This window comes from Scyliorhinus canicula, chromosome 4 (genome assembly GCF_902713615.1).
Source record: "Scyliorhinus canicula chromosome 4, sScyCan1.1, whole genome shotgun sequence".
NCBI lineage: Eukaryota > Metazoa > Chordata > Chondrichthyes > Carcharhiniformes > Scyliorhinidae > Scyliorhinus > Scyliorhinus canicula.
In genome coordinates, this window is record NC_052149.1 from 97,955,470 (window position 1) to 97,983,044 (window position 27,575).

The 27,575-nt window shown below is 42.1% G+C and overlaps 1 protein-coding gene and 1 long non-coding RNA gene across 2 annotated transcripts in view; one reads left to right on the forward strand and one right to left on the reverse strand.

Annotated features, from left to right (window-relative positions):
- Positions 1–10,898, reverse strand: part of LOC119964833 — a 90,291-nt gene extending 79,393 nt beyond the window's left edge. The window contains exon 1 of the long non-coding RNA XR_005460378.1: positions 10,754–10,898. This is a non-coding gene — a long non-coding RNA (uncharacterized LOC119964833). The remainder of the gene's footprint in view (positions 1–10,753) is intronic.
- Positions 1–20,193, forward strand: part of kcnt2 (potassium channel, subfamily T, member 2) — a 1,159,267-nt gene extending 1,139,074 nt beyond the window's left edge. The window contains exons 31-32 of the mRNA XM_038794878.1: positions 12,296–12,380; positions 19,516–20,193. Coding sequence (XP_038650806.1) covers positions 12,296–12,380; positions 19,516–19,633 — 203 coding nt within the window. The 3' untranslated portion in view covers positions 19,634–20,193. The remainder of the gene's footprint in view (positions 1–12,295; positions 12,381–19,515) is intronic.
- Positions 20,194–27,575: the final 7,382 nt, after the last annotated feature.

Consider the following 27,575-nt stretch of genomic DNA (forward strand, 5'->3'; position numbering starts at 1 on the left):
TCCCAAGATCTCTTTTAAAGTTGAGTATTTGCATTAAGTACATTCTGAAGTTTTGATTCTCATAGAAATTAGACTTTGTTATCTTTTCTTTTTGGGATATTATGTAAGCATTGCAATTTATACTCTATGACCACCAAATTCCATGTTTTCTCATGGCACGGTGGCACAGTGGTTAGCACTGTTGCCTCTCAGCACCAGGGACCTGGGTTCAATTCGGGCCTTGGGTGACTGTGTGGGATTCTTCCGGGTGCTCTGGTTTCCTCCCACCGTCCAAAGATGTGCAAGTTAGGTGGGGTTATAGGGATAGGGCGGTGGAATGGGCCGAGGTGAGGTGTTCTTTCAGAAGGTCGGTGCACACCCAATGGGCCGAATGGTCTCCTTCTGCAATGTAGGGATTCTATAGTTCTAATATTAATGTATTTACTTAAAGATTAGGTGTGTTGTCTAACCTTGTGTATCAAACACTCCACAAACCCAACTCCTATTCCCTTTAATGGGGGAATATTTTCTGAGTTGTTTTACCCTGACAATATCCAGAAAAATTTAAATCTAATGAAAGAAAATTTGGATTTTAGATCAGGTGCAAGGTAGCACTCTTGACTGACTTTCCTCCTTTGGGTTGGGGGGTGCTAATTGGGTACTGTAGACCCAAATTGCGTGTCCTGGAGTCCAGATCCCTCTGGCTAAACTTGAGGGAAATTAGTTGAAAGGCACATCTGATCCTGTTGACACTGTTGACTTCAAGTGTAAGGTTACAATTGTAAAAACACTACAGTTTCACTGGACATTTGCACCTCCTCAAGTACTTGCATCATGACAGATGAACAAATGATATGAAATTAAATTTCAGAAAAAAATAAATAGAATGCATTTCTTTAATTGGTTTTGAAATAATAAAAGGGACAAAGTACACACGAGGAAGGAATAAAAAATAGGTCATTGCCCAATATTACTAGATTCAATTTTCAGACCAGGTGCGATCCCCAAGCGAGCGTGTTTAGTCGAGTGCTTAGTCGGGTGTTTCCCGGCACTCTCAGTGCCAAGAAACACATGGCTATTCAATGTGACTCACGTTGAATAAGAAGCCTCAACAGGGAACATACGACCTAGGCCACACATAGCCCCATAGAGTGGGGAGCTCCAATGCCCCCAAAATGATCCCAACCTCCGCCCCCTCCTCCGCACCCTCGCACAACCACCCCCAACGCCCACGCCAGGAAACACGGGCCCAATCCCGCACAAAAAATGCTAGATTGGCAGTGCCCATGTCAGCTGGCAGTGCTACCTGGGCAACTTGGCAGTGCCAGGCTGACACCCAAGTCGCACTGCCAGGGTACCCAGCTGACACTAGTGCCAGGGCACTATCCTGTCCAAAGGGCATGCAGCTCATGGCCTCCAATCCCCTGGGAGACCCCCCACGAGTGTTGTTCCATCTGATTCCTGTTTGTGCGGACCAGTGCTGAACAGCTATGGCCCAAGAGGATGAATCCCAAAGCCTCAGACACCTCGGCAATCTGCATATTAGAGTAATAATATACAGATTTGCTAAAATGTGATTTCACCCATTGTGAGCGAGATTCACATTGCAACGTCTCACGAGATTGCGTTGAATCTCGCGAAATTTTGTGAGCCGGGTACATCCCGTAAGCAGGGTCTCCTGGTATTCAATGGCCATGCTTGCCTGTGGCGAGCTGCTTTTCGAGCACAGTGTGGCCGTTGGATCACGCCCCAGTTTACAAAGTGCCCTGGAGTAAAGTAAGATACTGTTGTTAAAGCTTGCGCTAAAATTTGTTTCCAATATAACTGAAGAAAATTTTCATTTCTATAGTGCTTTCGCATGCTCAAATGGTACCATAGTGCTCAACAGCTAAATAGAAAAACCTTATGCAGTCACTGTTGCACGCGGACAATGTAACGGCAAAACTGGACAATCTGAAGTCCCAAACAGCAAGGAGATGCATCAGCACTTGACCCATTTGGTGTCCTAATGTTTAGGACTTAATGCCCTTAATGCCCTAAAGTGTCTTAATGCCCTTTTATGATCCCTCTCTGATAATCTTATACAGCATCTAATAGTTTTCTACAAAGCAATTTGTAGCTCATTTAATCCATCTCCCTCTTTCTATAATTGGAATATCTTCAATTCCCTCCCACTTACATCCTTTTTTAATATAGAAACCTACACCGCAAGAAGCTACTCAACCTCGCATTTATGTACCGACTCTTTGAAAAACCTATTGTGCCACTCCCGTGTACTTTACCCAAAGCCTTGCAACTTTTTTTCAAGTATACGTCTAAATTTGTTTTACGAAGTATTAGCGAATCTTTTTACATTCCTTTCGAATTGTGCATTGTCCTCTCAAACAGTGACTTTCAATCATCGCAATTTGTTACATAAATATTTATCCTCATCTTGTCTCTGATCCTTTTGCCAATTATCTTGAATCCGTATCCTTTCGCTATGGCCCCACCCACCAGAGGAAACGGTTTCAGCTTCAATCAAAATCCCTCAATTTTGGATCCTGCCATCAAATCTCCTTTTAACCTTTTTGGCTTGAGGAAGAAGTACCCTTCCTTTTCGATTCTTTTCACATAACTGAAGTCTTCACTTTTCCTTTGGACATTTTTCCATTTTTACCTGCTTTTTTATCTTGCAGCCTTCAGTTCTGATGAAGGACCACGCTTGTAAAATACTAATTATCTACCCCTACCGCTACAGATGTTGACTGCTTACCACTTGTCAGCATTTACATTTTTCTTCTTTAGAATGCCCAGCAGGTTGGTTGATTCAGAACTCCACTAATCTTCGACTTACAGTGAACCAAATGGTGTATCATTTGAAAGGACAGTGGTGACAACTTTCATTCGAAGAAACATGAAGTGCCCTACTGTTCGATACGATACTGGAGATAAGTTTGTCTGCTGATCACGGGTCAGGTGCTGAAAATACTCAGTGACCTGAAATATCAACTCCATTTCCTTTTCTTCTCAGATGCCGCCTGACCTTCTGAGTATCACCAGCATTTTCTGTTTTGACCTGCAGGTCAGCTAGCACTCTCGCTTTTCAATCCAATCATTCTTCATCAACTTGCAAGACCTAAAGATGAATACTATTATTCAGTCAATCCAGTGTCCTTGTCAAAGTGCTCTCCTTTCCATATTGGAGGCTGGTTTTGATTTACAGCACAGTTGTGTTAAAGAAAGAAGGAAGTAACCCAAATTGCGACTATCGCTGCAAACTGGATCAATTGGAGATTAAATAGACCATGAATATAATTGGTCATAACCACATTATTGAATTCTCCAGAGCAGTGTCATTTTGTAACGTGACCACCAATTAATCAATAGAAAATGGGTGAAAACAAAGCTCCCTTTTACTTCCATATGGTTTGTCATCATTATTTCAACCTACCATTGCAACTTTCGAAAGGAAAAGAATTACTCCTGAACTTTCTTAAAAAGACAAAGTGGTCTTTAGCCATTGATAGAATTTACTCACTAAATATATTTCTCATCAATGAAATTCCAGTGCTCCCTATGCTTAAAAAGTACTGCAATTTCCCATATCTCTCACATTTCACTTTAAGCAGGATCTTTGATTCAACATGCTAGGGGAAGATATGTTTAAAATTTCATGTATTTTGAGAACTTAATTCAAGAGGGGTCAAAGGCTTTAATTTGTTCAGTGCTGCTCTTCTCAAGAAACCTGTACTTAACTTTCTGCTTTAGAACTAGCAGGACTTGAAAAATATTGCTGGGAAACATATTTCCTAAAATTTGAGGTACGTACAGTGTCTGTTGCTTTTTGCAAGAACATTGCAAGAACGCGCAAAATTGACTTTTTTTTTTGCAATGCATGTTTGCTACTGCCTAAAATGCAACTAGCTGAATGATTTCAGGAAAATGTTGCTGTCATGGCATGATTTTGGGTCACTGAACACTAGACACAAAACTATTTTTCCCCAATTAATGATTTCAGCTGCAGGCATCACTTTAAGCATCGATAAATTTTACGAAGGGCACATTAAAGACTGAACACACTACAGTAATATGCATCTGAACAGTAATTCATTGCAGAATACTCAAAAATGATCTCCCATTAGGACTGACAAATACTCCTGACTCACCATCATTCTAAAAAGACTAATGTGCTTATGTTTATAACAACTTCACTGCTGTCAGTTAGCCTGACTACCTACTTAACAGACAGACTACCCTTCGGGATATTTCCTGTTATATAATTTACAATCTTTGTCTTCAAGAATCAGTGGTACTTGATTTCTGTTACAAAGTACTCCTACTTAAAGGACAATATATAATATTTGGTTGCTTGTTAAAAATAAAAACCTCCAATTATTTTAAAGACATCTTGAGAATTATACAGATGGGTTTTTACGACAATCGGCAATGGTTCATGGTCATCATTATACTTTTTATTCCAGATTTTTATTGAATTCAAATTTCACCATCTGCCATGGTGGGATTCAAACCCAGGCCCCCAAAACATTACCCTGGGTCACTGGATTACTAGTCTAATGACAATACCACTGCGCCACCACCTGCCATCAGGATTATCATATAAAATCAGTCATGATTTAATTGAATGGGTGGAGCAGGCATGATGGGCTGAATGGTCTACTTCTGCTCCTACATCCCATGGCCTTACTATAAATCATATTGCAAGATGATGACTGTTGTATAAACTGCACCAGGAAATGGATTGACATCTTGTGCCACATATATTTCATTAAAAGTGTGTGTTTTTTTGCATTTTCAGAATTGAAGTTTCTATTGAGTTTTAAGGTTATTAGCTCATTAGTTGCATGCAGGCTCTTGTTGCAATCTATTTACAAACATTTTATGTTGCGGATCTTCAAGGTTGATCATCAAAAGAGGAAACACAGTTTACTGATTCCCAAAGGATGGTGTGATGACATTAATTGCAATAACCTCATTATCCGCCTGCTTGCCTAAACTGCGGAACAAATGATGATTGCTGTTGAAGACGAATATCTGAATAAAATGCAGACTATGGATTGAGAGCACGCAAAATTTTACCAAACAAATTCAAAGTCAGGTTTTAATGAGTAATTTAATGAGACTAGCTTTTAAGATTGGAATACGTTCCGGTAGGCTGTTACAGATGCAGATACTGGATGCCAAGACTAAGTTTATATCATCCAACAGTCAAAACTAGGGATAACTTTCAATAAACAATTGGAGACTTAAAATGACACATTTTACATCACACAAGAGAATTACAGGGCATTTGGACTCTAACTAGCAATGGTAGGTCTGACACTATGGTTATGGATCCAGCCTTCAGAATGGATTTAGGCTCTCTCCCAATGATTCATACTAACTTGCAGTGCTGTGTAACACTTTCAGACCTAAACCAAAGTGAAAACTAGGTAGTGTGCAGACTCCCACTGAAGTATAAGGGTAGCAAGGGTTAATGTGGGATTGGGAAACAGTACCGCCCAAAATATGATGTAAAGAGACACATGACCGGAGACTAACATCACTTGTGGTGTGGATGGACAGGGACCTGTGTAAATACTGTAGCCATCTGGGATGGCCACTTACAACTAGGAACACAGAAACTCGCAAAGCCTAGCAGGTAAAATGGGCAAGGCAACACTCAGGCAGGCTCAGAGCCTGAAATGCATATTTGCAAGCAAGGAGTCCAGACGGTATCGAAACTCCAACTAATTAGCATTTTGATGGGGCCGATTCGCATTTGATGGCCCATCTTCACCAAAACAAAGGACTGGTACTTGAGCGACTGGTACAGTCCCAGACATTTCGGAGCCACTCCCTGTTCAGGGGAAGCGTTAATAATGGGGTCAGTGACCACTTGGGACATGCCCAGCCATCCAGATCCCCGCCCACTTATTGGTTAGGAATCGACAGAGTGATCAGGGATCACCCAATTAGTGGGGCCCAAACTGAAGGACCGCCCAAAAGAGCTCAAAAACCCCCAAGTATAAGAAGAAGGGTTCACCATATGTTCATCCTCTCTTGGACCTGGTGCCCTGGCCACAATCATTTCTAAGGGTAGCAACACCAGAAGCAAGTCCAAGTTCAACGCTCACTATCAGATGGATGAGCCTAGCTGAGCAGAAGTTACTTCTCCTGACTCGATAGTTCCAGAATCAGACAGCGGCCACTGTTCCTCTGACCTAAGCCGGGTGCCTGAAGTTAAGTACAGGTTGTCTTAGTCGATAGGTACATTAACTAGTAGTGTTTATGTTTCATGACTAATTGTGTGTAAATAAAGTACCCTTGACCTTGAACTAACTAACTGGTGTTTGGCTCGTTGACCGATAGCCGGTTGAACCTTGTGGTGGTATCATTTGATACCTGGCGACTCTGAGCATTAGAACATAGATATCAAAAGAAAGCAGGGCAAACTCACTGATTGCCATAATTGGAATAGAGCCATAGAAAAGACAGAGGAAAAGAAAGAACAACAATACAAACATGGAGTTAACTCATGGTTTGGATGATACCATAGAATTAGAATTCCTACTGTGCAGAAGAAAGTCATTCAGTCCATCGAGTCTGCACCGACCCTCTGAATTCCCCATTCTCTCTGATATTTGACTTAAAGGTACATGTCCATTAATCGCCCATGGATCAAAAATGATAACGACAAAACAAAAGAAATGGGAAATAAGGAAATAAACAGTCAGGGCCCTTATACGGTAAAGACAAAGGAACATAGCAGCATTCCCATCTCAAAGACTCTGGGTATAGTTGGCTAGAAGAGACTAGTGTATTTGGGGTTTCCAGTTGGAATATACATAGGAGGAGGTTAAAAGCCTGCTTGCTTCCCGCCTGCTGTGTCTGTTGGTTTGTGTGTGCGCTGTGAGAAACAGCAAATAGAAGTTTGCAACACTGAGGTGATACAGCAAGCCAGGCCCCTGCAAAATAACCATATTTTGCAGAAAAATCTAAAACTCTGACTGGGGAAGTTGATCATCCAGCAGAAAGATCACAGCTATAAAAATAAATTCTACCACAATACACCTGAATCAAAGAATCAACTAGCTGCCAGCAGAAGTCAACTACTGGAATCAATCTGCATTGGCTGTCATGCTCAATCATCTACTCCTCACATCTGAAGGGCTGTTCCATAGGACCTTTTCTGATTTTACTTACTATTGGACTGAGTCCTGATTTCTATTCTGTGTGAATGTAGATGTATGTATTTTATCATTTCTCCTTACCTTTTTAGTAGTTAATAAATTTGCTCAACCTTAACTGAAGAAAGCCTGGTTAAACTGGCTCCTTTTTAAACATAACTATTGGGTCTGGAAAAGGTATCAGAGAGAAAGAAATTTTTTTTAGATTAAACCTTTGCTGCCAGCAGTAGAGGGTGGATTCATTAAAGACATGGAACCAGTCACCCCGATGAATGGATGCAGTGGTGTATGTCAACATTGAAAATTTTGCCAAAAACGTGCAAATTCAGTGCTCTCACAATCAAACTCATAGCAGACCATATTGTGTGTGGAATACATTGAAAGTGTTCGCTAGCAGTTGTTCCACAAAAAAAAACATGGGTGCGATTCTCCAAAATGGAGACTAAGTGTTTGCGCCGTTGTGAACGCTGTCACGACGATGCAAAATGGGAACGGACAGTAGGGATTCTGCCCCCCACAGGGGGCCAGTACGGCGCTGGAGCAGTTCACGCCACTCCAACCTTACATCCTGGTGCGGACTGTAGGCGGCGCCAACCCACGCAGTGGCAAAGTGCCTACCGACGCATGTGCGGTTAACTTGCGGAACGCTCCGGCCCCAACGCAACATGGCGTGGGGGTTCTGGGGCCGGAAGCGGAACAAAGTAGGCCTGGGGGTGGGGAGAGGCCGGCCCGCCGATCGGTGAGCTTTGACGATACAACCTCAATGTGATTTACAAGCATGGTAAGGAACTATACTTAGCAGATGCCCTTTCCATTGCGCACCCATCCACCACTGAGCATGGTGACTGTAAGGATGACATCAGCATTTTGACAATCCAGATACTGTCATCTCAAAGAACTAATTAAATCAAAGCTGCCCTTCAAATGGAACACTCATGCAAGCAACTCCACGGCATCATCATGAAGGGATGGCGTGCAACAATAAAAGAGCTTCCCCATGGGTTCCCCACTTTTTACGCGTAACAGTGCAAGCTGGACTGATATTGCATGGCCATAGGTTCATAAACCCTCACTCTTCGCAGAAATACTCCAACCCAGCAGCTCCACTAAGGCACCCAGGGGTTGAAACGACAAAGTGTAGGGCAAAATAAACTGCAATGACCGTCAGTGTTTGGCGACATAAAGAGGGAGGTGTCCAAGAGCTCACCGTGCAATGTGCTCAGGCCTCACCAAACCAAAGAGCCACTGCATCTTCCAGAGATTCCAAACCTTCCAGGTCACTCACCACAACAGATACATTTGACTGGAACGGGAAACAGCATCTGATCCTTGTTGATTCATTCTCAGGGTGCTGGGAATTTGACTACTTATCTGAAGATGCTACAGTAATCTGGAAGCTGAAGAGACTTTGTCATGCACAGCATCCACAACGGTTAATGCCGGTGTTTGTGTGCAGGGAGTTCAAGGGCTTTGCACAGACATGGGACTATGAACATGTTATAAGCAGCCCCCTTTAGCCACAATCGAATGGTTTGGCGGACCGTTCAGTACATTCAAAGCACATCCTCAAAGAAATGCCTCCGAGACAACTCAAGACTTTTAAGCTTCATTGCTTTGCCTGCGCAATCTGCCAATGAAAGTTCTGCTCTCACCAGCACAGAGAATGTTCTCCAGCTAAACCAGGACCATAATCCCTATTACCAAAGTGGAAACAAAAGGTAGAGGAAGCCCTTATGAAATGACAACAAAGAGAGAAGAGATGCTAGAACTGCAACACCCATAAAGACTCTGGAACCAGGTGAGACAATTAGAAAGCAAACTACATGGGGTTATGCCAAATTGGCTGTTGTGCACAGTCATGCTCCCCAAACCAACACCCACATGCTGGCTTCAGATGGCGCCATGCCCGTCAGGAACTGGCATCATCTGCTGGAGGTATCTGAACCAGCCCTGCTAACTGCCACAGAGGCTGACACACCTAGTCTGCAGTCCATGCCTCCACACCAGTTGAGCTGGAGGCCCTTCCTGCTAAAAATGTAACAAAACGTCAGCCAGCATGTCTACCCCAGGCTCACCTGGTACTGTCCGCCATGTGAACAATAACCTGGCTGCCTCCCGGGGATGGCCAACTTGTGTAACTATACGGGTTGGGGTGGCTGAGCAGACCAAACCCCACATTTAAGGACTATGTACCAACTTATGTGCTGTTTCTGAAAAGGCTGGGAGGGGGGGGGGGGGGGGGGGGGATATGTGGGTTTTGTGCAGTTTTTGGCACAAGTTCATACTTTGTGTATTCAAGTTCCCCATTTTTTTTTACAGCCATTTTGGTACTGTTATCTGCATGCAGTTACAGATTGTCTCAACTAGAAATGGGGAAGATGTAGAATGTGAATCCATTCATATGTTGCCAAATGGCCGATGCACCAGTACAGAAAAGCAATGTGAGGGAGTGTGCAGGAAGTTACTTCCACATGGCTATATGCACAGCATACAAGAGCAGCCAAAAATCTTTGTAATAAACAGTTGAAGTTATCACCTGTGTCATCATTCCCCACCCTACACAATAATACACACTAAATATGGAATATTAGGCCATCGGGAGAAAGAAAGAATATGCACTCTCCAAACAAATTCTGAACGAATTTATGACTGCAAAAAAACACATGGAAACCACCAGTGTATCACTGCAAAAACAATTGCATTCCATACACAATGAATGTCAGCATTGAAGCTTCAGCCTAACACATCCAGATTTTTGACATTGATGTCAAAGGAAAAGGAAAAGGAAAGGAAGTTCAGTGGATATAAAATAGGCAGCCAATTCACTAATACCAATATTGCATTAATATTTAAAACAAATTTCACCTCGCATTTGTTCTGAATCAGTTTGTGGTCCAGCATTTGAAGATCATTATATTTTGGCTCAGTGCTGATTTTAATGCAAACTTAATATTGACTTTATCTTTTCACTAATGGTCCCTGAATAACCTGTGGCACTTGTAGGGCAGCATGGTAGTGCAGTAGTAAGCACTGTTGCTTCAGAGCAACAGGGACCAGGGTTCCGTCACTGTCTGTGCAGAGACTGCATGTTCTCCCAATGTCTGCGTGGGTTTTCTCTGGGTGTTCCGGTTTCCTCCCACAAGTCCCGAAAGACGTCATTGTTAGGTGAATTGGGCATTTTGAATTCTCCCTCAGTGTACCCGAACAGGTGCAGGAGTGTGGCGACTGGGAAATTTCTACTGTACTTCATTGCAGTGTTAATGTAAGCCTACTTGTGACAATAATAAAGTTTACTATTATTATTACTGCGGTCCATAAGAAAGGTATCGACTGAAAAACAAAGCAAAACAATGCAACTTCTTGTATTTATTTACCACCTTTCATGACTTTAAGTTCCACAGTGCTTTAAAATTTACTTTAAGGCACTCCAGCAGATTTAAACATGTTTATAAAACATTCACCATCCTCTTGACAGATAAATCCTGTCGCCATGAAGCAAGACATTTTTGTTTGAATTTACCTTGCTTTTATTTCATCAACTTTGAAGTAAAACAGCCAATATTACTTATTTTCATCTGAACATCAAAATTAATTCTAGAACTTACCAGTTTTACTAAAGCAACAAAGCTTGTATTGCAGATATAGCAGAGGTGGCTTGTGTGATAGAACTGTTAACACAGCTTATGTGCATTTTTTTTGCTGAGGGCCTACAACAGGGTGGCTTAGGTTCAAGAGATTCTTTGCTCAGAGGCAGACAATAGCCTGACCTTTGTTGAAGAGGATGCTGGGAATGTATTAAGTGGGATTTAGGGAATTGCTTGCGAATGTATTAATCAGCACAGGGCAGTAGGAAAGGTTGAAGGAAAGGTCACAGCACATTTTGTTGTCAACATATTGGGATACCACAAACAATATAGCAGATTTTAACGTATGTAATGAATTGCGGTGATTATAACAATATATTTTATTCTACCAAGTTTTAACTCGTCTAATATAAGAAATATTCAATTCTAAACCAATTTTGGAAGTTAAAATGCTATACTGTAGGTAGAGCATGGAATGAATGCCTATATATGAATATGGAATTTGATTTCCTCCAGGTTTGTTCTTCCAAGTACAAGACTGCACCTCCGATTTTTAAAAATATCTAGAAATTAAATGACTTCTCTGTAAAATATATGAATTGGTGGGTTCTATGAAGGAGTGTAAATAAAGACTTGACTTTCCTTCAGTATAAATAAGTGATCGTTTAACTTAGTTAATCAAATTTATAATTCATGAATCTGCAATGTGATGTCTCTTGGCCTGACTCAAGCTATGGCTGACGCACCCATCAACAGCTTAGGTTATCTCATTATGGCTTATGTTAGCCATATGGAGCTAATATAAGCTGCCGTTCATGACACTTTACTCAGAATAGTGAGAAGGTGATCAGGGTTGACGGATGAATGTGTCGTTTTTTAAACAAAAGATGTAGTTGCCACAGTGAAATCAAAGTTGTTAATTTAATTATTTACTGTTTATTTATGAGGGACTGTAATTTTAAGAAGTAGTTTATTCCTTAGCCCTTAAATTGCCACTGTGACACAAAGTTTGAAAATATCCCACTTCTAAAAAAAATCTTTAGCTGTAATACATTCATTGACATATGAAATAATTTTAAGCACCTTTTTCTATTTTGTCAAAGTGTAATAACTACATAATAAAGTTAATTTTTTAAAAAGTTTCCTATAGTGTACATAGTGTACAGTGGTCTGTGTAAATACCTTGGGACAACTTGCTACTGACTCTTTTATTTGTTAGTGTGGTATGAGCAATGTTTGCAAGGCCATATTTGTTGTCCATCCCCGTTTTGCCATCGAATCACTTGACTGCTTTGAACCTAATGGTGATGGTAGTCAGTAGAAAATTCCTGGATAATGACCCAGTAATGATGAAAGAAAAATAATATTTGCCCAGTTCAGGTTGCTTGTTTAACTTAACTGGAGAAATTAGAGGCATTGATATTACTATGAAGTTGCGGCTCTTCTTTTGAATGGTGGTGGTGGTAGACGGGGAGGAATAACCCGTTAAGGTAACATAACAGGGCAATTTCTTACCTTGACCAGCACATATAACTGACAATGTCCTTACTTTTTTTAAAAAAGATGAAATGAATGATCACCAGAACACTCTGTCGTATATTCTCATCAATCCTTCACCAGATACAAGACTGGAACTGAATGATGTTGTGTAAGTATTTCAGTTTCTTTAGGCTATTAGATGGCATAGCAACAATTTCCAGCTAATCAACTTGGGAGCTGAAAGAGAGTCGGAGAATTAATTTAAGGAGCAACAGTGCAAACTCTGACTTATTGCTTTATGCCTCATGCTCCAGGAAAATCATCCAATACACAATAGTTCTAAAGTCCATCTCTTCCGAGAATCATAGGGTGAGATTCTCTGGCCTCTGCATGGGGGAGGCAGCCCGCCGTTGACCAGTGGGTTCTTCTGGTCAATGGGATTTCCCATTGAATCCACCCCACTCTGCTGGGAAACCCACAGTGGGAGTGCAGCATCGGCAGGACCAAAATATCCCGCCGACGAGTACAGCCATAACATCTCACCCATAGAATTATTACAGCACAGAAGGCCACCATTTAACCCATCAAGACTGTGTGGGTTCTCTGCAAGGGCTATCTTAGCTAGTTCCACTGTCTCACCTTCTCTCAGGCTCTTAACTTTGCAATCCTTTTTTTCCCCTTCAGATCCCTATCCAATTCTCTTTTTATAGTCATGATTTATTTGCCTGTACCATGCTCTCGGGGAATTCATTCCAGATCCAAACCACTCACTGCACAAAAACATTTTCTCTCATGTCATATTTGGTTCTTTTGACAATCACCTTTAAATCAGTGTACCACTGGGCCTCGACCCTGATACCAATGGGAAAGATTTCTTCCCATTTGGACAGACCAGGCCATCTTGGTTTTGAACATCAATCTCATCTCAACCGTCTCTTCTCCAAGGAGAACAACTCCCGATCTTTCAATTGAAAAATAAAAATGCTGGAAAAAAACTCAGGTTTGACAACATCTGTGGAGCAATAAACAGAGTTAATGTTGAGTCTCACATGACTCTTCTTCGGAACTGGAGTTTTTTTTCCCAGCATTGTCTGTTTTTATTTCAGATTTCCAGCATCTGCAGTATTTTAGTTTTGCTTCCAGATTTTCTAATCCATCCACGTAACCAAAGACCCTCCTCTCTGGAACGTCATGTTGCTTTTTTCTGTACCTTCTCTAAAGCCTTCACATTCAGTTCCTAAAGTCAGTGCCCAGAACTGAAAACAAATCTCCATTTGAGGCCGAACTACTGTTTTATGAAGATCCATAATAACTTCCTTGTTTCTCTAGTCATGTCTTTTCTTATAAAGCCGTTGTATCTTTTTAACCACATTCTCAACCTTCCCTGCCACCTACAACAACTTGTGCAGAACTATCACGGAATCATTACAGCGCAGGAGGAAGCCATTCAGCCCATTGCGTCTTCACTCGCTCCCCAAAATGCAATTCATCTCACACCACTCCCTCAACCTCTCCCCATAACCATGTGCATTCTTCCATAATAACATTCCCTTTGAATACTTAGGTGAAACCTGCCATCACCACACTTTCAGGTACTGCATTCCAGAACTTTACCTCTCACTGAGTGAAAAGGTTTCTTATATTTTTTTGCCAAATTACCTTCAATTTGTGCTCTCCCGTTCTTGATCCCTTCGGGAGTGGGAACTGTTTCTACCTGGCCTAGAATCCTTTTGATGATGAATATAACATAAGAACATCAGAACTAGGAGCAGGAGAAGGCCATCTGGCCCCTCGAGCCTGCTCCTCCATTCAATGAGAACATGGCTGATCTTTTGTGGACTCAGCTCCACTTTCCGGCCTGAACACCATAACCCTTAATCCCTTTATTCTTCTAAAAACTATCTACCTTTACCTTAAAAACATTTAATGAAGGAGCCTCAACTGCTTCACTGGGCAAGGAATTCCATAGATTCACAACCCTTTGGGTGAAGAAGTTCCTCCTAAACTCAGTCCTAAATCTACTTCCCCTTATTTTGAGGCTATGCCCCCTAGTTCTGCTTTCACCTGCCAGTGGAAACAACCTGCCCGCATCTATCCTATCTATTCCCTTCATAATTTTAAATGTTTCTATAAGATCCCCCCTCATCCTTCTAAATTCCAACGAGTACAGTCCCAGTCTACTCAACCTCTCCTTATAATCCAACCCCTTCAGGTCTGGGATTAACCTAGTGAATCTCCTCTGCACACCCTCCAGTGCCAGTACGTCCTTTCCCAAAACTGAACACAATAATCCAGCCTCACTAACACCTTATACAATTGCAGCATAACCTCCCTAGTCTTAAACTCCATCCCTCTAGCAATGAAGGACAAAATTCCATTCGCCTTCTTAATCACCTGTTGCACCTGTAAACTAACTTTCTGTGACTCATGCACTATCACACCCAGGTCTCTCTGCACAGCAGCATGCTTTAATATTTTATCATTTAAATAATAATCCCGTTTGCTGTTATTCCTACCAAAATGGATAACCTCACATTTGTCAACATTGTATTCCATCTGCCAGACCCTAACCCATTCACTTAACCTATCCGAATCCCTCTGCAGACTTCCAGTATCCTCTGCACTTTTCGCTTTACCACTCACCTTAGTGTCATCTGCAAACTTGGACACATTGCCCTTGGTCCCCAACTCCAAATCATCTATGTAAATTGTGAAAAATTGTGGGCCCAACACGGATCCCTGAGGGACACCACTAGCTACTGATTGCCAACCAGAGAAACACCCATTAATCCCCACTCTTTGCTTTCTATTAATTAACCAATCCTCTATCCATGCTACTACTTTACCCTTAATGCCATGCATCTTTATCTTATGCAGCAACCTTTTGTGTGGCACCTTGTCAAAGGCTTTCTAGAAATCCAGATATACCACATCCATTGGCTCCCCGTTATCTACTGCACTGGTAATGTCCTCAAAAAAATCCACTAAATTAGTTAGGCATGACCTGCCCTTTATGAACCCATGCTGCGTCTGCCCAATGGGACAATTTCTATCCAGATGCCTCGCTATATCTTCCTTGATGATAGATTCCAGCATCTTCCCTACTACTGAAGTTAAGCTCACTGGCCTATAATTACCCACTCTCTGCCTACCTCCTTTTTTAAACAGTGGTGTCACGTTTGCTAATTTCCAATCCACCGGGACCACCCCAGAGTCTAGTGAATTTTGGTAAATTATCACTAGTGCATCTGCAATTTCCCTAGCCATCTCTTTCAGCACTCTGGGATGCATTCCATCAGGGCCAGGAGACTTGTCTACCTTTAGCCCCATTAGCTTGCCCATCACTACCTCCTTAGTGATAACAATCCTCTCAAGGTCCTCACCTGTCATAGATTCATTTCTATCAGTCACTGGCATGTTATTTGTGTCTTCCACTGTGAAGACCGACCCAAAAAACCTGTTCAGTTCCTCAGCCATTTCCTCTGGTCCCATTATTAAAACTCCCTTCTCATCCTCTAAAGGACCAATATTTACCTTAGCCACTCTTTTTTGTTTTACATATTTGTAGAAACTTTTACTGTCTGTTTTTATATTCTGAGCAAGTTTACTCTCATACTCTATCTTACTCTTCTTTATAGCGTTTTTAGTAGCTTTCTGTTGCCCCCTAAAAATTTCCCAGTCCTCTAGTCTCCCACCAATCTTTGCCACTTTGTATGCTTTTTCCTTCAATTTGATACTCTTCCTTATTTCCTTAGATATCCACGGTCGATTTTCCCTCTTTCTACCGTCCTTCCTTTTTGTTGGTATAAACCTTTGCTGAGCACTGTGAAAAATCGCTTGGAATATCAATATGAAATCTCCTCTTAGCCTTCTTTTCTTCAAGGAAAACAGTTCTAACCTCTCCAATGTATCTTCATGAACTGAAGTTCATCATTGTTGAAGCCATTATTGTGAATTCTTTCTGTACTCCCTCCAGTGCTTGCATGTTTTAGTGTATTTCCCCCTCTCCCCTATCCCAGTTAGAATTGTGCCCTCAGTTTAAAGTACCTCACCTCAGTCTTGCTACCAAAACACGCCATTTCAAAATTCTGTGTTAAATTTCAGCTGCCACCTGCCTGCCCTTCCACCAGTCTGGTTGTATCCTCTCGAGTTCATCACTATTTTCCTCACAGCAATGTTTGTGTCATTTCCAATTTTGCTTTGTGCACTGTATACCCAATTCAACATCATTAATATATAACAAGAAAAGCAAAGATCCGAGTGTCAAACTTTAGGCAAGCCTACTGTAAATGCTCCACCAATTCAGGACTCCATTCTCTACTGTTTCGTATTATTCATCCAGTTTTGTACCCATACTCTCAATGGGCGCAATTCTCCCGAAGGGAGACAAACAGCCGACGCTGGAGTGAAACCCTGAGTGTTTCACTCCTGCGTCGGAGGCCGCTCCTCGTCCCCTATTCTCCCACCCCCAGGGGGCTAGGAGCGGCGGCGCGTGAATTCCGAGCACCCGGCCTTGACGCTTGCGTCAAAGCGGCGCGCCGGAAATGACGCGGCCGGCAGCACCTAAGTGACGTCAGCCGCGCACGTGCGGTTGCTGTCTTCCCCTCCGCTGCCCCGAAAGACATGACGGCTTGATCTTGCGGGGCGGCGGAGGGAAAAGAGTGCGTCTTTTAGAGACGCCGGCCCGACGATCGGTGCCCACCGATCGCGGGCAGACATCTCCTGAGCACGCCCGTGGTGCTCGATCCGCCCCCCGCAGGCCCCACACACACCAGTCACGCGCTGTTCACGCCAGCAGCGACCAGGTGTGGTTGGCGCCGGCGTGAACCAGTCGGGTTTGGCAGGCCGCTCGGCCCATCCGGGCTGGAGAATCGCCCGTCGCCACGAGAAACAGCAAGCGGCGATTCTCCGAGTGGCCTGTCGCAAAACGCGACATGCCATTTTGGGGGGGGTGGGAGAATCGCGGGGGGTGCCAGGGCGGCGTGGCGTGATTCGCCCGGCCTTCCGCGATTCTCCCACTCGGCGTGGGGTGCGGAGAATCGCGCCCATTGTCTCTTTCATTTCATCGGCGAAATTCTTCAACCCCCGAGAATCGCCCGGGGCCGCCGAAAATCCCGCCCCTGCCGTGGAAGAAATTCTCCGCCACCGAAGTCCCGCCGCCGAGGTTTGAACCACCTCTGGTGGCGGCGGGATCGGCGTCGCGAGCGGGGTCCTGGGGGGGCGCGGGGCAATCGGACCCCGGGGGTGCACCCGCGGTGGCCAGGCCCGCGATCGGAGCCCACCGATCGGCGGACGGGCCAGTGCCGTGGGGGCACTCTTTCCCTTCCGCCGCCGCCACGGCATCCACCATGACGGATGCGGAAGAGAATCCACCGGCGCATGCGCGAACCGGCGAAGGCCTTTTGGCCAGCCGCGGCGGCGGGCGTCAAAGGCCGCTGGTGCCGGTCTTGGCGCCAATCGGCGTGGTGCCAACCGCTCCGGTGCGGGCCTAGCCCCTCAATGTGAGGGCTTGGCCCCCAAAGGTGCGGAGAATTCCGCACCTTTGGGGAGGCCCAACGCCGGAGTGGTTGGCGCCACTCCGCTACGCCGGGACCCCCCGCCCTGCTGGGTAGGGGAGAATCCCGCCCCATGTGCTTCATTTTTTTGGCAAACCTATTATATGGCACTTTATCAGATACTATATGGAAGTCCATGTACAGTGGACTCATCAACTCATTATTCTAGTCAAACCTCTCTGTCATCTCATCAAAAAATTCACTCAAGTTAAACACAATTTGCCTTTAAAAAATCTATACTGGTTTTAATCCACACTTGTCCAATTTATTAAAATTTGTCCCAGATTATAGTTTTCAAAATGTTTCACACTACTGAAGTTAAATGGACTATTGTGTAGTTGCAGAGTTTATCTTTGCACTCTTTCTTGAACAATAATGTAACATTTACAATTATATCGTCTTGTGGCATCAGTCCCTGTATCTAAGGATACAGATAGGTTGGATGGTTATGGCCAGTACCGCCACAATTTCCACCCTTACTTACCTCAGTATCATTGGGTGCACCTCATCAGACCTGGTGATCAAACAACTTTTAAGTGTAGCCATCCTGTCTAGTACCTCCTCTTTATCAATGTTTTGCCCATCCAGCATCTCAATTAACTCCTCATTCACACTTCACATCTTCTTCCTCAGATACAAAGTACTTATTTAGTTTCTCAGTCATGCCTACTATCACCATGTTCAAACCCACTTTTTAGTTCCTAATCAGCCCCAAGCACTCCTCCAACAAAATCTTTTATTATTTATTATAGGAGAGTTTTGGATTTCCTTTCATGCATTCTGCCAGTCTCTTTTTGCACTTTGCCTCTCTTCTTTTCCACTTCTGACCTGAATCTTCTGTATTCAGCCTGCTTCTCTCTTCCATTATTAAGCTGACATTAGTTACCTTTTTTCTCCTTCATCTTACTCTATCTCTTTCATCATTTAGAGAGCTCTGCTTTTGGCTGTTCTCTCTTGTGGAAATGTACTTCCGCTATATATGAACTATCTTTTCTTTAAAAGGCAGTCCATTTTTCTGTTACAGTTTTTCCTGTCAATCTTTGATTCCAATTCACCCAAGATTGATATGTTCTCAGCCCACTGATATGGGAGTCTGGTGAAATAGCCAAGGAAATTCACCACCGATGCCATTGCTGGAATGCAAGTTCAGTTTAAAACGTTGATACCCAGAGAACAGTTTATAATTCAGTAATTAAGACAACAAATTACAGAATTTTTTGAAAATGGCCTTTTGAAATGCTACACTTTTAGAATTGAATTATTCAAACCCTAAATGATTGCAAACTGACTTGAACAAATTTATTAATATTTTTTATTGGTCTTTTCAGACTGGGTCTCTCCAGGAAGAGCTTATTCTCTGAACTAAACACGATATAACTTCATCATATTAATACTTTCATTAGAAAGAAAGTAATTAAAAAGTCAGCCATGTTCTCTCATTATCATATGAAATCTTGTTTCATAAAACCAAGTATCCCAAAGTTTTGATTGTTCTAGGCTATATCAAATTAAGATCTCAATTATATTGTTTAATATAATTAAGCATTATGAACAAAGAGATGTGCATTATGAATACATGCTGGAATTAGTTTGTGCATGAATGGTAAACATTAAAGTAACCTTCAACTTCTACATGATACAAGGCATTAGCAGTTTGAATTTCATAGCTTTCTTCCTGTGAGTATTTATCTCAATCTGTCCTTTTTATTCCTTACCCCTTTTTCAATTAACTTTCTTTTGTATCTGCAGATACTTGATCCGCCCTGATCCTTTGGCTTACGTCCCAAACAGCAAACCCAGTCTCAAGATCAGTGTCTGTAACAATAGCGGAGGTGGACAGGACATGAAGGATGACACCCAGCTTTAATTAATCGCTCTGTGCTCTATAGAAAAAGCCTCAGCAAAAGTTTCCAAAATAAGTATTACAGTTTTCAGCATTGCATTAAGAAACTGGATTTTTTAAAAACATGCTTGTTTCCTATGGTTGTGATAGGAAATTGTTGAAAGCACTGTAGCTGTGACTAAATTAAGCAAACAATGTATGGCATTATGCAGAGCTGATCAATCTGACTCACCAATGATGTCACAGAATGATTCAATTAAGCGTGGAGCATTTCGTCAGTACCTAGCTTGTTATTGTATCATTATGGTCCTCTTTCTTAAAATGCCATTATTCAGTTTGAAAATGCACATAATAGAGAGGAAATGCATTGAAATGAATTCCACTTACAGCTATCCATCTGTTGCAGGTTTATTATAGTCTAACAGCTAATTAGTCCTCAATTAATGTACATTGAGAATATAATTCTGTTAATGGGGAGAAGGGTTTACTGGAAGTCAATTAAGTACGAACATGCATTAGTCCTCAAAGGTTAATTTATAAATAATTCCACAGATACGTAAATTAAAATGTAATTGATAGATACAGCTTCCTGCATTTTGGCCTTTCTATGTTACATGCACCAAAACAGTTATTCTGTTTATTAAATTGCGAAAGGATCTCATTTTGGACCAATGACCATCTGGTCCAAACTCTGCTGTGGGCTTCAGGAGGGCAGAATTTGTGCAGATTGGAATTTGTATGTCCCTTCTCCAACCTCCCTCTCCCCTTTTGCCTATTCCCTGAATCTGTGCCCATTTTGCAAGGTTAAGGCCTATTGGCAGCACTGCTGGGAGGGGTAAGGTAGAGGATTACAAAACTCACTACTGAATCTTGCCAAAATATATTGGGGCCCACTCTTCACCAACGTTGAAGCTCCTGGAATGTTGAATACCAATTTCTATAATGCAGACCATCACCTTGGACTTGGCCAAAATGAACCTTTTATTGTCCATTGTCACCCCCTCATAGTGGTAGGGACTCAGTAGAATATGTCCCAGTTGCATTTTACACTATCATCCACTCACATTACATTGGGTATTACATTCTCTGGGCATTGCCACAGCCTTATATTCTTGATTGGATATTATTAGAATATGGACTACTCATGTTTTTAAGACGGCACTCCCTATCGTTAGACAACTAACAGCTACGAGCTGATAACAAAACCAGTTACATCTCCATGATCTTGTCGAGGGTAATCTAGGCTAGCTAAAATGGAATATTAGGTGTTTACAATATTGTCCTCTTTAATAACTGTGATATAACTCTACATCACGTTTCCTATTAAATATAAAATATATGACAGTAATTTATGAAGAAAGAAAAGTAGAGAAACTACAATATAAACTATCATATAAATATGTAAAATGAAGAACAGTTAAAACTGTTTTCTACAGCTTATATGGCCAATTGAGCAAAATACATTACATTATATGACCCTGAGTCATATAGATCAGAACATCCCAGGTAACATCCCTGACAGATAAATTGTTCAAACTTTGATAGCTTTATGCATAAACAATATATTACAATACTGAACCAGTCAAACCTATAAAAACTTTGTAAGTGGTCCATTAACTGATCTCAGCAAACAGTCCATTTGAAGCCTGCAATTAACAAACCTAGGACCAGTGTAGAGGGGGAAAATAGGATCCTTCTTCTGATGAATTGTCCAGTAATCCAATTGGGATGTACCAGCACTTGTATGCCAGGTGGAAACGGGATTGGATTAAGATATGATGCCTTTGTTAATTGACTAACCTATTGATCATTCATGTTTAAGCTTAGTAAGAAGTCTTACAACATCAGGTTGAAGTCCAACAGGCTTGTTTCGAATCATTAGCTTTCGGAGCACAGCTCCTTCCTGAGGTGAATGAAGAGGTGGGTTCCAGAAACAAACATATGGACAAAGTTAAAGATGCAATACGTATTGTTGGACTTTCTCCTGGTGTTGTAAGACTTCTTACTGTGCTCACCCCAGTCCAACACCGGTATCTCCATATCATGTTTAAGCTTATTCATGAAGGATGGCCACTTGGATAAGGAAGCATAGGACCACTGTGAGCCCTGGAACCTTTCCCATAAGTTATTTTAGAAGGGAGTTAGAAAACGGTTTGTTCATTTTAATGAATTGTTAAACTTCTGAAATCAGCCAAATTGTTGTTCTTTTGAAATCCATTTCAGTAGTTGCTATGTGGAATGCACAGATTAGTCAGAATTGGAAAGTGCTGGTTTCAAAAGCATAATACGGTGTTACAATTCTAGTTGGTGTTACAATTCCAGTTGGTGTTGGAACTGGCTGGGAAGATCCCAGAATTGAACCCCGGCTCAAAAGACGCAACTTTTAATTTTTTTTCAAAAGACCTAGAAGAAAAGTCACAGGACCACGAATTAGTTTTGACAATAAGAAAAAAAAATGTCATTTTGCATTCAAATGCATTCAAAACATTCAGTGGCATAATTTGGCATTGCAAGGTATAATTTGGAACAAGTTTTTAATGACAGTATGGGTGGCACAATGGTGCAGTGGTTAGCATTGCTGCCTGACAGCGCTGAGGACCCAGGTTCGATCCCAGCTCTGGGTCACCTTCTGTGTGGAGTTTGCACATTCTCCCTATGTCTGTGTGGGTTTCACCCTCACAAACCAAAAGATGTGCAGGGTAGATGAATTGGCCATGTTAAATTTATCCTTAATTAGAAAAAAAAGCATTCGGAATTTTAAAAAGTTTTATGACAGCAACAGTCATTATTTGCCATCAAAAGTGCTCCATTGCCACCTTTTAACAGCATCATGATTCTTTTTGATCGCTCCTGATTATTTCAGGAGTCAAAGTACTCAGAAGCATTGAAAAGCCATCACAACTTATCTGGGGGAAGTAATAATTAGCTTTCAGAAATGAGCACCAATGTTCAGAGCATTCTTTTGCATTCAAAAACATTAATTTGCACTCAAAAGCATTTGTTAGACAAAGGCATTTATTAGCCTTACAGACTCTCTTCTTCCTTGCAGCCTCCCTCTCCTTTTTTTGCACCCCCACCCCACCCTGTAGCCTCTTCTCCCCCTTTTGCAGCTCTCCTTTTCCTTTGCAGCCCTTTCTGCCTTGCCTTACTTCCCACCCTCCTGGCCTCATTCTCCTTCCCACGCTAAACCCCCCCCCCCCCCCCCTCCCCTCCCCCCGCTGCTCCAGACCTCTCCAGCCTCACTCTTTCACCCACTGGTCCTTTGCATTCATGGATAAGCCTTTCATTAACTTCAAGGTGAGATCGCAGCTCAAGGGCCAGGCCATGCCACAGCTCACATTGATCATTGTCAATTAAGAGGATAATCATGTGGAAACTGCAAAATATGGTGCAAACCATTCTTTCCATACCACGTTCTTCCAACAGTAAATACAGCAAACAGTGACATTTACATGCAAGATTCGAACATCATCGAAGGGCATTATTTATCCACAGACTGAACTGAACACAGCTTGCTGCATGAGCCCATCAGCAGCAAGCACTGATGAGAAACAGACTGTGATTGGAGGAGCACCTCCAGACAGCATCTGTCACTTCCACTTACTGAGGGGGGAAACTTTTCTCTGATTGGTCACACAGTGATTGAATTTATTGCAGGGCATTTTGGGGGGTGAGGAACAACGTGTCAGCTGCCCCGCATGGATTTTGAATGCTGAATCAAACTGTAACAAAAAAATTAAAACATGGAACAACTAATTGTAAATTAACTCCAATAACTATTTTATTTCCAACCCTCTTTCTCGGTGTGGAATGGAAAAAAGGTATTACAAGCTGCTGTACATGTATGGTCATTCATATCGAGGATTTAGAAAAATGTCTTTACACAATTTACCATCTTTTTACTTCTTAATAGTAGAGATATTAGCCTATTCGATATCGATCCCAGAAAGGTAATTTTGGGGATAAAAAAAACAATGTTGAAAGCATGTTCCCTCTACATACATGTAAGCATAATTGATGTATGCTATATATAATGGAAACTATAGGATTCTGAAAAGGAGGGATGTGAAATGGCTTTGTCAGAAATTCAGTGGGCTACTGCCTGGGAGACATGATTGGTTAAGGCATCTTAGCTCATGTGGAGGGGCTTGATGAGCACGGACAAGATGAGACAAAACGGTCATGGAAGGAAAGGAGTTTCTTAAAACCACAGATGTAGGGAAAGAGGAGGTGCATGTTGCACTACCACAAGTGACAGAGGATGTGTGTGTTGACTCCCACAAGTGATTTGTGCACTGATCCCATGTGAACCAAATACACAATGCATTGAAACTTGGAAACATCTGATATTGTTGTTGTCAACTTGCATCTTGATTACCATATTTTAAGAATTTTTCCTCACAAACAAACTCTATGATCACTTTTTCAAGGGTTTTGCTTTGTCCCCAGATTGTATGTCCCCTGTCCTGCAATTTGTGAGGGAGAATGAGCAGAGCTGACATATAAGCTGCATAAAGAGGACGGAGGATGGAGAGAACGATTCACATTAGGAGGCCACATCTGCCCAGGACCTTACAAAAACACTTCTCATGTATCAACCTCAGCAGGGAACAGTATGTCAAATGTCTCTGCTTCACCAAAGATATGCTCACTGAAATTTGCATCCCCCAAAGTGTAGCCTCAGAGCAGAATGAGTGCCATTAAAGGCGAAATGAAGGTGCCGATTACCATGAACCTTTGTGCATCTGGCTGCTTTCAGGCTGGAGCGGGCAATATTTTCAATACCTCCCAATTTGCTGTCCACTGTTGCATAATGGGTTACTTGGTCTCTGCATTCCAAGAGAGCGAAATACATTTCATTGTCTCTTACCAGAAAGAAGCAAAGGCTCAAGCACACATCTTTACCATATAATCGACTTTTCCTGTGGTGGCATTTACTGAATCACATTGTAGATTATGCTTTTAAATTCCGAGATCAACCAAAAGTATATAGGGTTCCACTTCCCCAAAGTATAGTTGTGTCAATGCTCAGTGCATCTTGCTGGCATCAGTCGTAATGCCTTCATTCTGTGGCAGTCTGCTGTACCATATGTATTTGAGTGACGATGACAAATCAGGGGCTATCTACTGATCATCTGGCTCATGACTCTGGTGCGCAACTCAGACATGTGGACAGCATGCATGCGGGAGTTATACTGTCTCACAAAATGTGATTGAGCAGCCAACTGGGGTTCTTAAACATCACATATACATGGGGCACTCTAGAGGACCTGTGCTGTACTCAGCAGAGCTCAAGTTACCTTTCATTGAGGTCTGCTGCATGTCACATTACCGCACCATCATGAAGGGATTGCTCAAACCTGGAGGTATATGCTGAGGAGGCGGCAGCGGCAAGGAGGGTGAGGAACAAGGGGCAAAAGCAGGAGGAATAAGAGAAAGGGTTGAGTGTCAGCAGGTGTGGTGCAATGTGTTTGGCTGATATGGGTGTCAGTGCCAAATATCTGACAGTGTGTGAAAGCAAGTCCCAAGTATGAAGGACAGGTGAAGCTATAAATATGAAATATTGCTCATGCTTGATAGTGATGTTTGGTAGGTGAGTGAAGTTAAGATGTGGTAGCTTGCCCAATTTCTGCAGCTGCAGTTAGAGTCTTGGAGTCCTACAGTACAAAAAAGGCCCTTTGGCCCATCACATCTGCAGCAGTCAAAACAACCACCTAGCTATCCTAATGCCATTTTCCAGCACTTGGCCCACAGCCTTGTATGCCTTGTGATCAGAAGTGCACATCTAAAAATGTTATGAGGGTCTCTGCCTCTACCACCCTTTCAGGCAGCGCGATCTAAACTCCCACCACCCTCTGGGTAGCCCCGGTCATCGATCCTTCCACCAAGGGGAAAAATTACATACGGTCTACTCTTATGTCCCTCATAATTTTATACATCTGAATCATGTGTCCATCTGTCTCTTCTGCTCCAAGGAAAATCCAAGTCTATCCCTTTTCATAACTAAAACACTCCAGCCCAGGCAACATCCTGGTAAGTCACATCTGCACCCTTTCCAGTGCTATCACATCCCTCCTATAATGTCGATTCCAGAACTGCATAGTTGTTGGATTTAATGTTTGAAGATAAGATCTTCTTCTGAGGCCATTGAGCTTTTTCTTTTAAATGGGACTTCCTCCAGATTCTTGGGAATGGACTCCTGGCATTAACTGCCATAGATAGCTGGTCCTGCCTGCTTTTGTGCAGTTGCCTGGAGTGCCTCCTGTCCCTCTGCATATACACGACAGCTCTCCTCTGCTGCACCTTCTTCAAACAAACCTCCAGTGAAAATCTGACAGCTGGTTCTCTGCCATGTTGTTCTATAATTCAGTGTTCCTCTTACTCCTCAGCAGCCCCCCGCTCCAGCCAGGATGCACATAATCTTTTAAGAAGTGTAGGCTGGCTTTTTTAAAAAACCATTCATGGGATGTGAGCATTGCAAGCAATTCACATGTAGGTCAGACCCAGTAAGGACGGCAGATTCCCTTCCCTGAAGAACAATAGTGAACCCGGTAGGTTTTTAATGAGAACCCAATGATTTTAGGAACACCACTGCTTTTTATTGCAGATTTATTTGATTAATTGAATTCACATCCCCTAGCAGGTGGGGTAGAATTTGAACTTGTGTCTCTGATATAGAATAACTGTAAGTGGTGCTAGCCTCTTAATGATTTTCTGTCTCCTGCACAGCCTTGGCTGGCCACTACAATCATTTAAGTGACCAGGCAGCATGAAGTTTGCATGCTTCCTACAACAAAAGCGACAAGCACAGGTTAACACACACCACAATTTCCACTTTCTGGCTTTATCAAACTTTGCAGCCGAAACTTCATTGCTGAAACCCCAACACATTAAATATATTTATTGAAACCAGAATCCAGTTGTTGACGTACATTTAGTGGTGATTACGATATATTGGGATCTTTAAAGCAGTGCCTGTGCTACTTGATACATGGACGCTATTCTGCCTGGACAGTTTTCTTTTCCAAATGGGAGCCCTCAAATTTGTGATATTTTAACATGGTGCATATGACACAAACAGACAATAATAAAGAAAAATAAATAGTGTAGTATTACACAAGCTAGTAGAAGAAACTGGAAAATACAGTAATAGAAAGACAGTCATTTTGCAATATCATTGAGTGACAATAGCACTTGAATTTGATGAAGCCAGCTGAAACCTGCTCAATACGTACAAATGCTAGTGGAGGGGATTAACAGGAAATGTACTGTAACCTTCAAACAGGAATGGAACGATGTATGATGCAGCACAGGGTGCATTTAATTGCTCATCCTTCATGCTTTGAAATGATACAGAAAGTAAAGAAATGTAATTAGTGCTCCCACAGATGTCGACAGGAGACTGTGACCAGAAAGCCCACACATTAAACTTGCTGCATGTAGGAGTGCAGTGCAATTAGCAGACAACAGAAATAATTCACTAGCCTATTGAACCAGTGGCCTTTCGAACATCTTTCTTCCATTAGAAGATAAATCTGCTTTAATTTGTAATCACTATTAATTTTGAACCCACAATCCATTTTAGCATTTTAAAATCCATTTCAAATCACCCAAATCTATGCCACAAGATACATTGCTTCTCTACCGATGCCACTAACATACTCAAATATATCTGACAAAGACGTCATGAAACAGTTTCAACAAGATCAGACTCTCAAAGAATCTATAGTTCAAGGACCAATAATTCAAGGTGTTGTCTGGAATGCTCTTTTATAGTTTTATGAAGAAATCTAAAGGATAATGCAACATTGGTGTCTAATAAATTGTACAGTCTCATTTATGACATAATATTTTGATAACATCTGTGGTCTGTAATTTTTTTTCTGGCCTTTTTAATGTGGAACATTGATTTGTTGAGAAGATATATTATTTGCCAAATGTAGAATTTTAAACTTTTGTTTTTGCA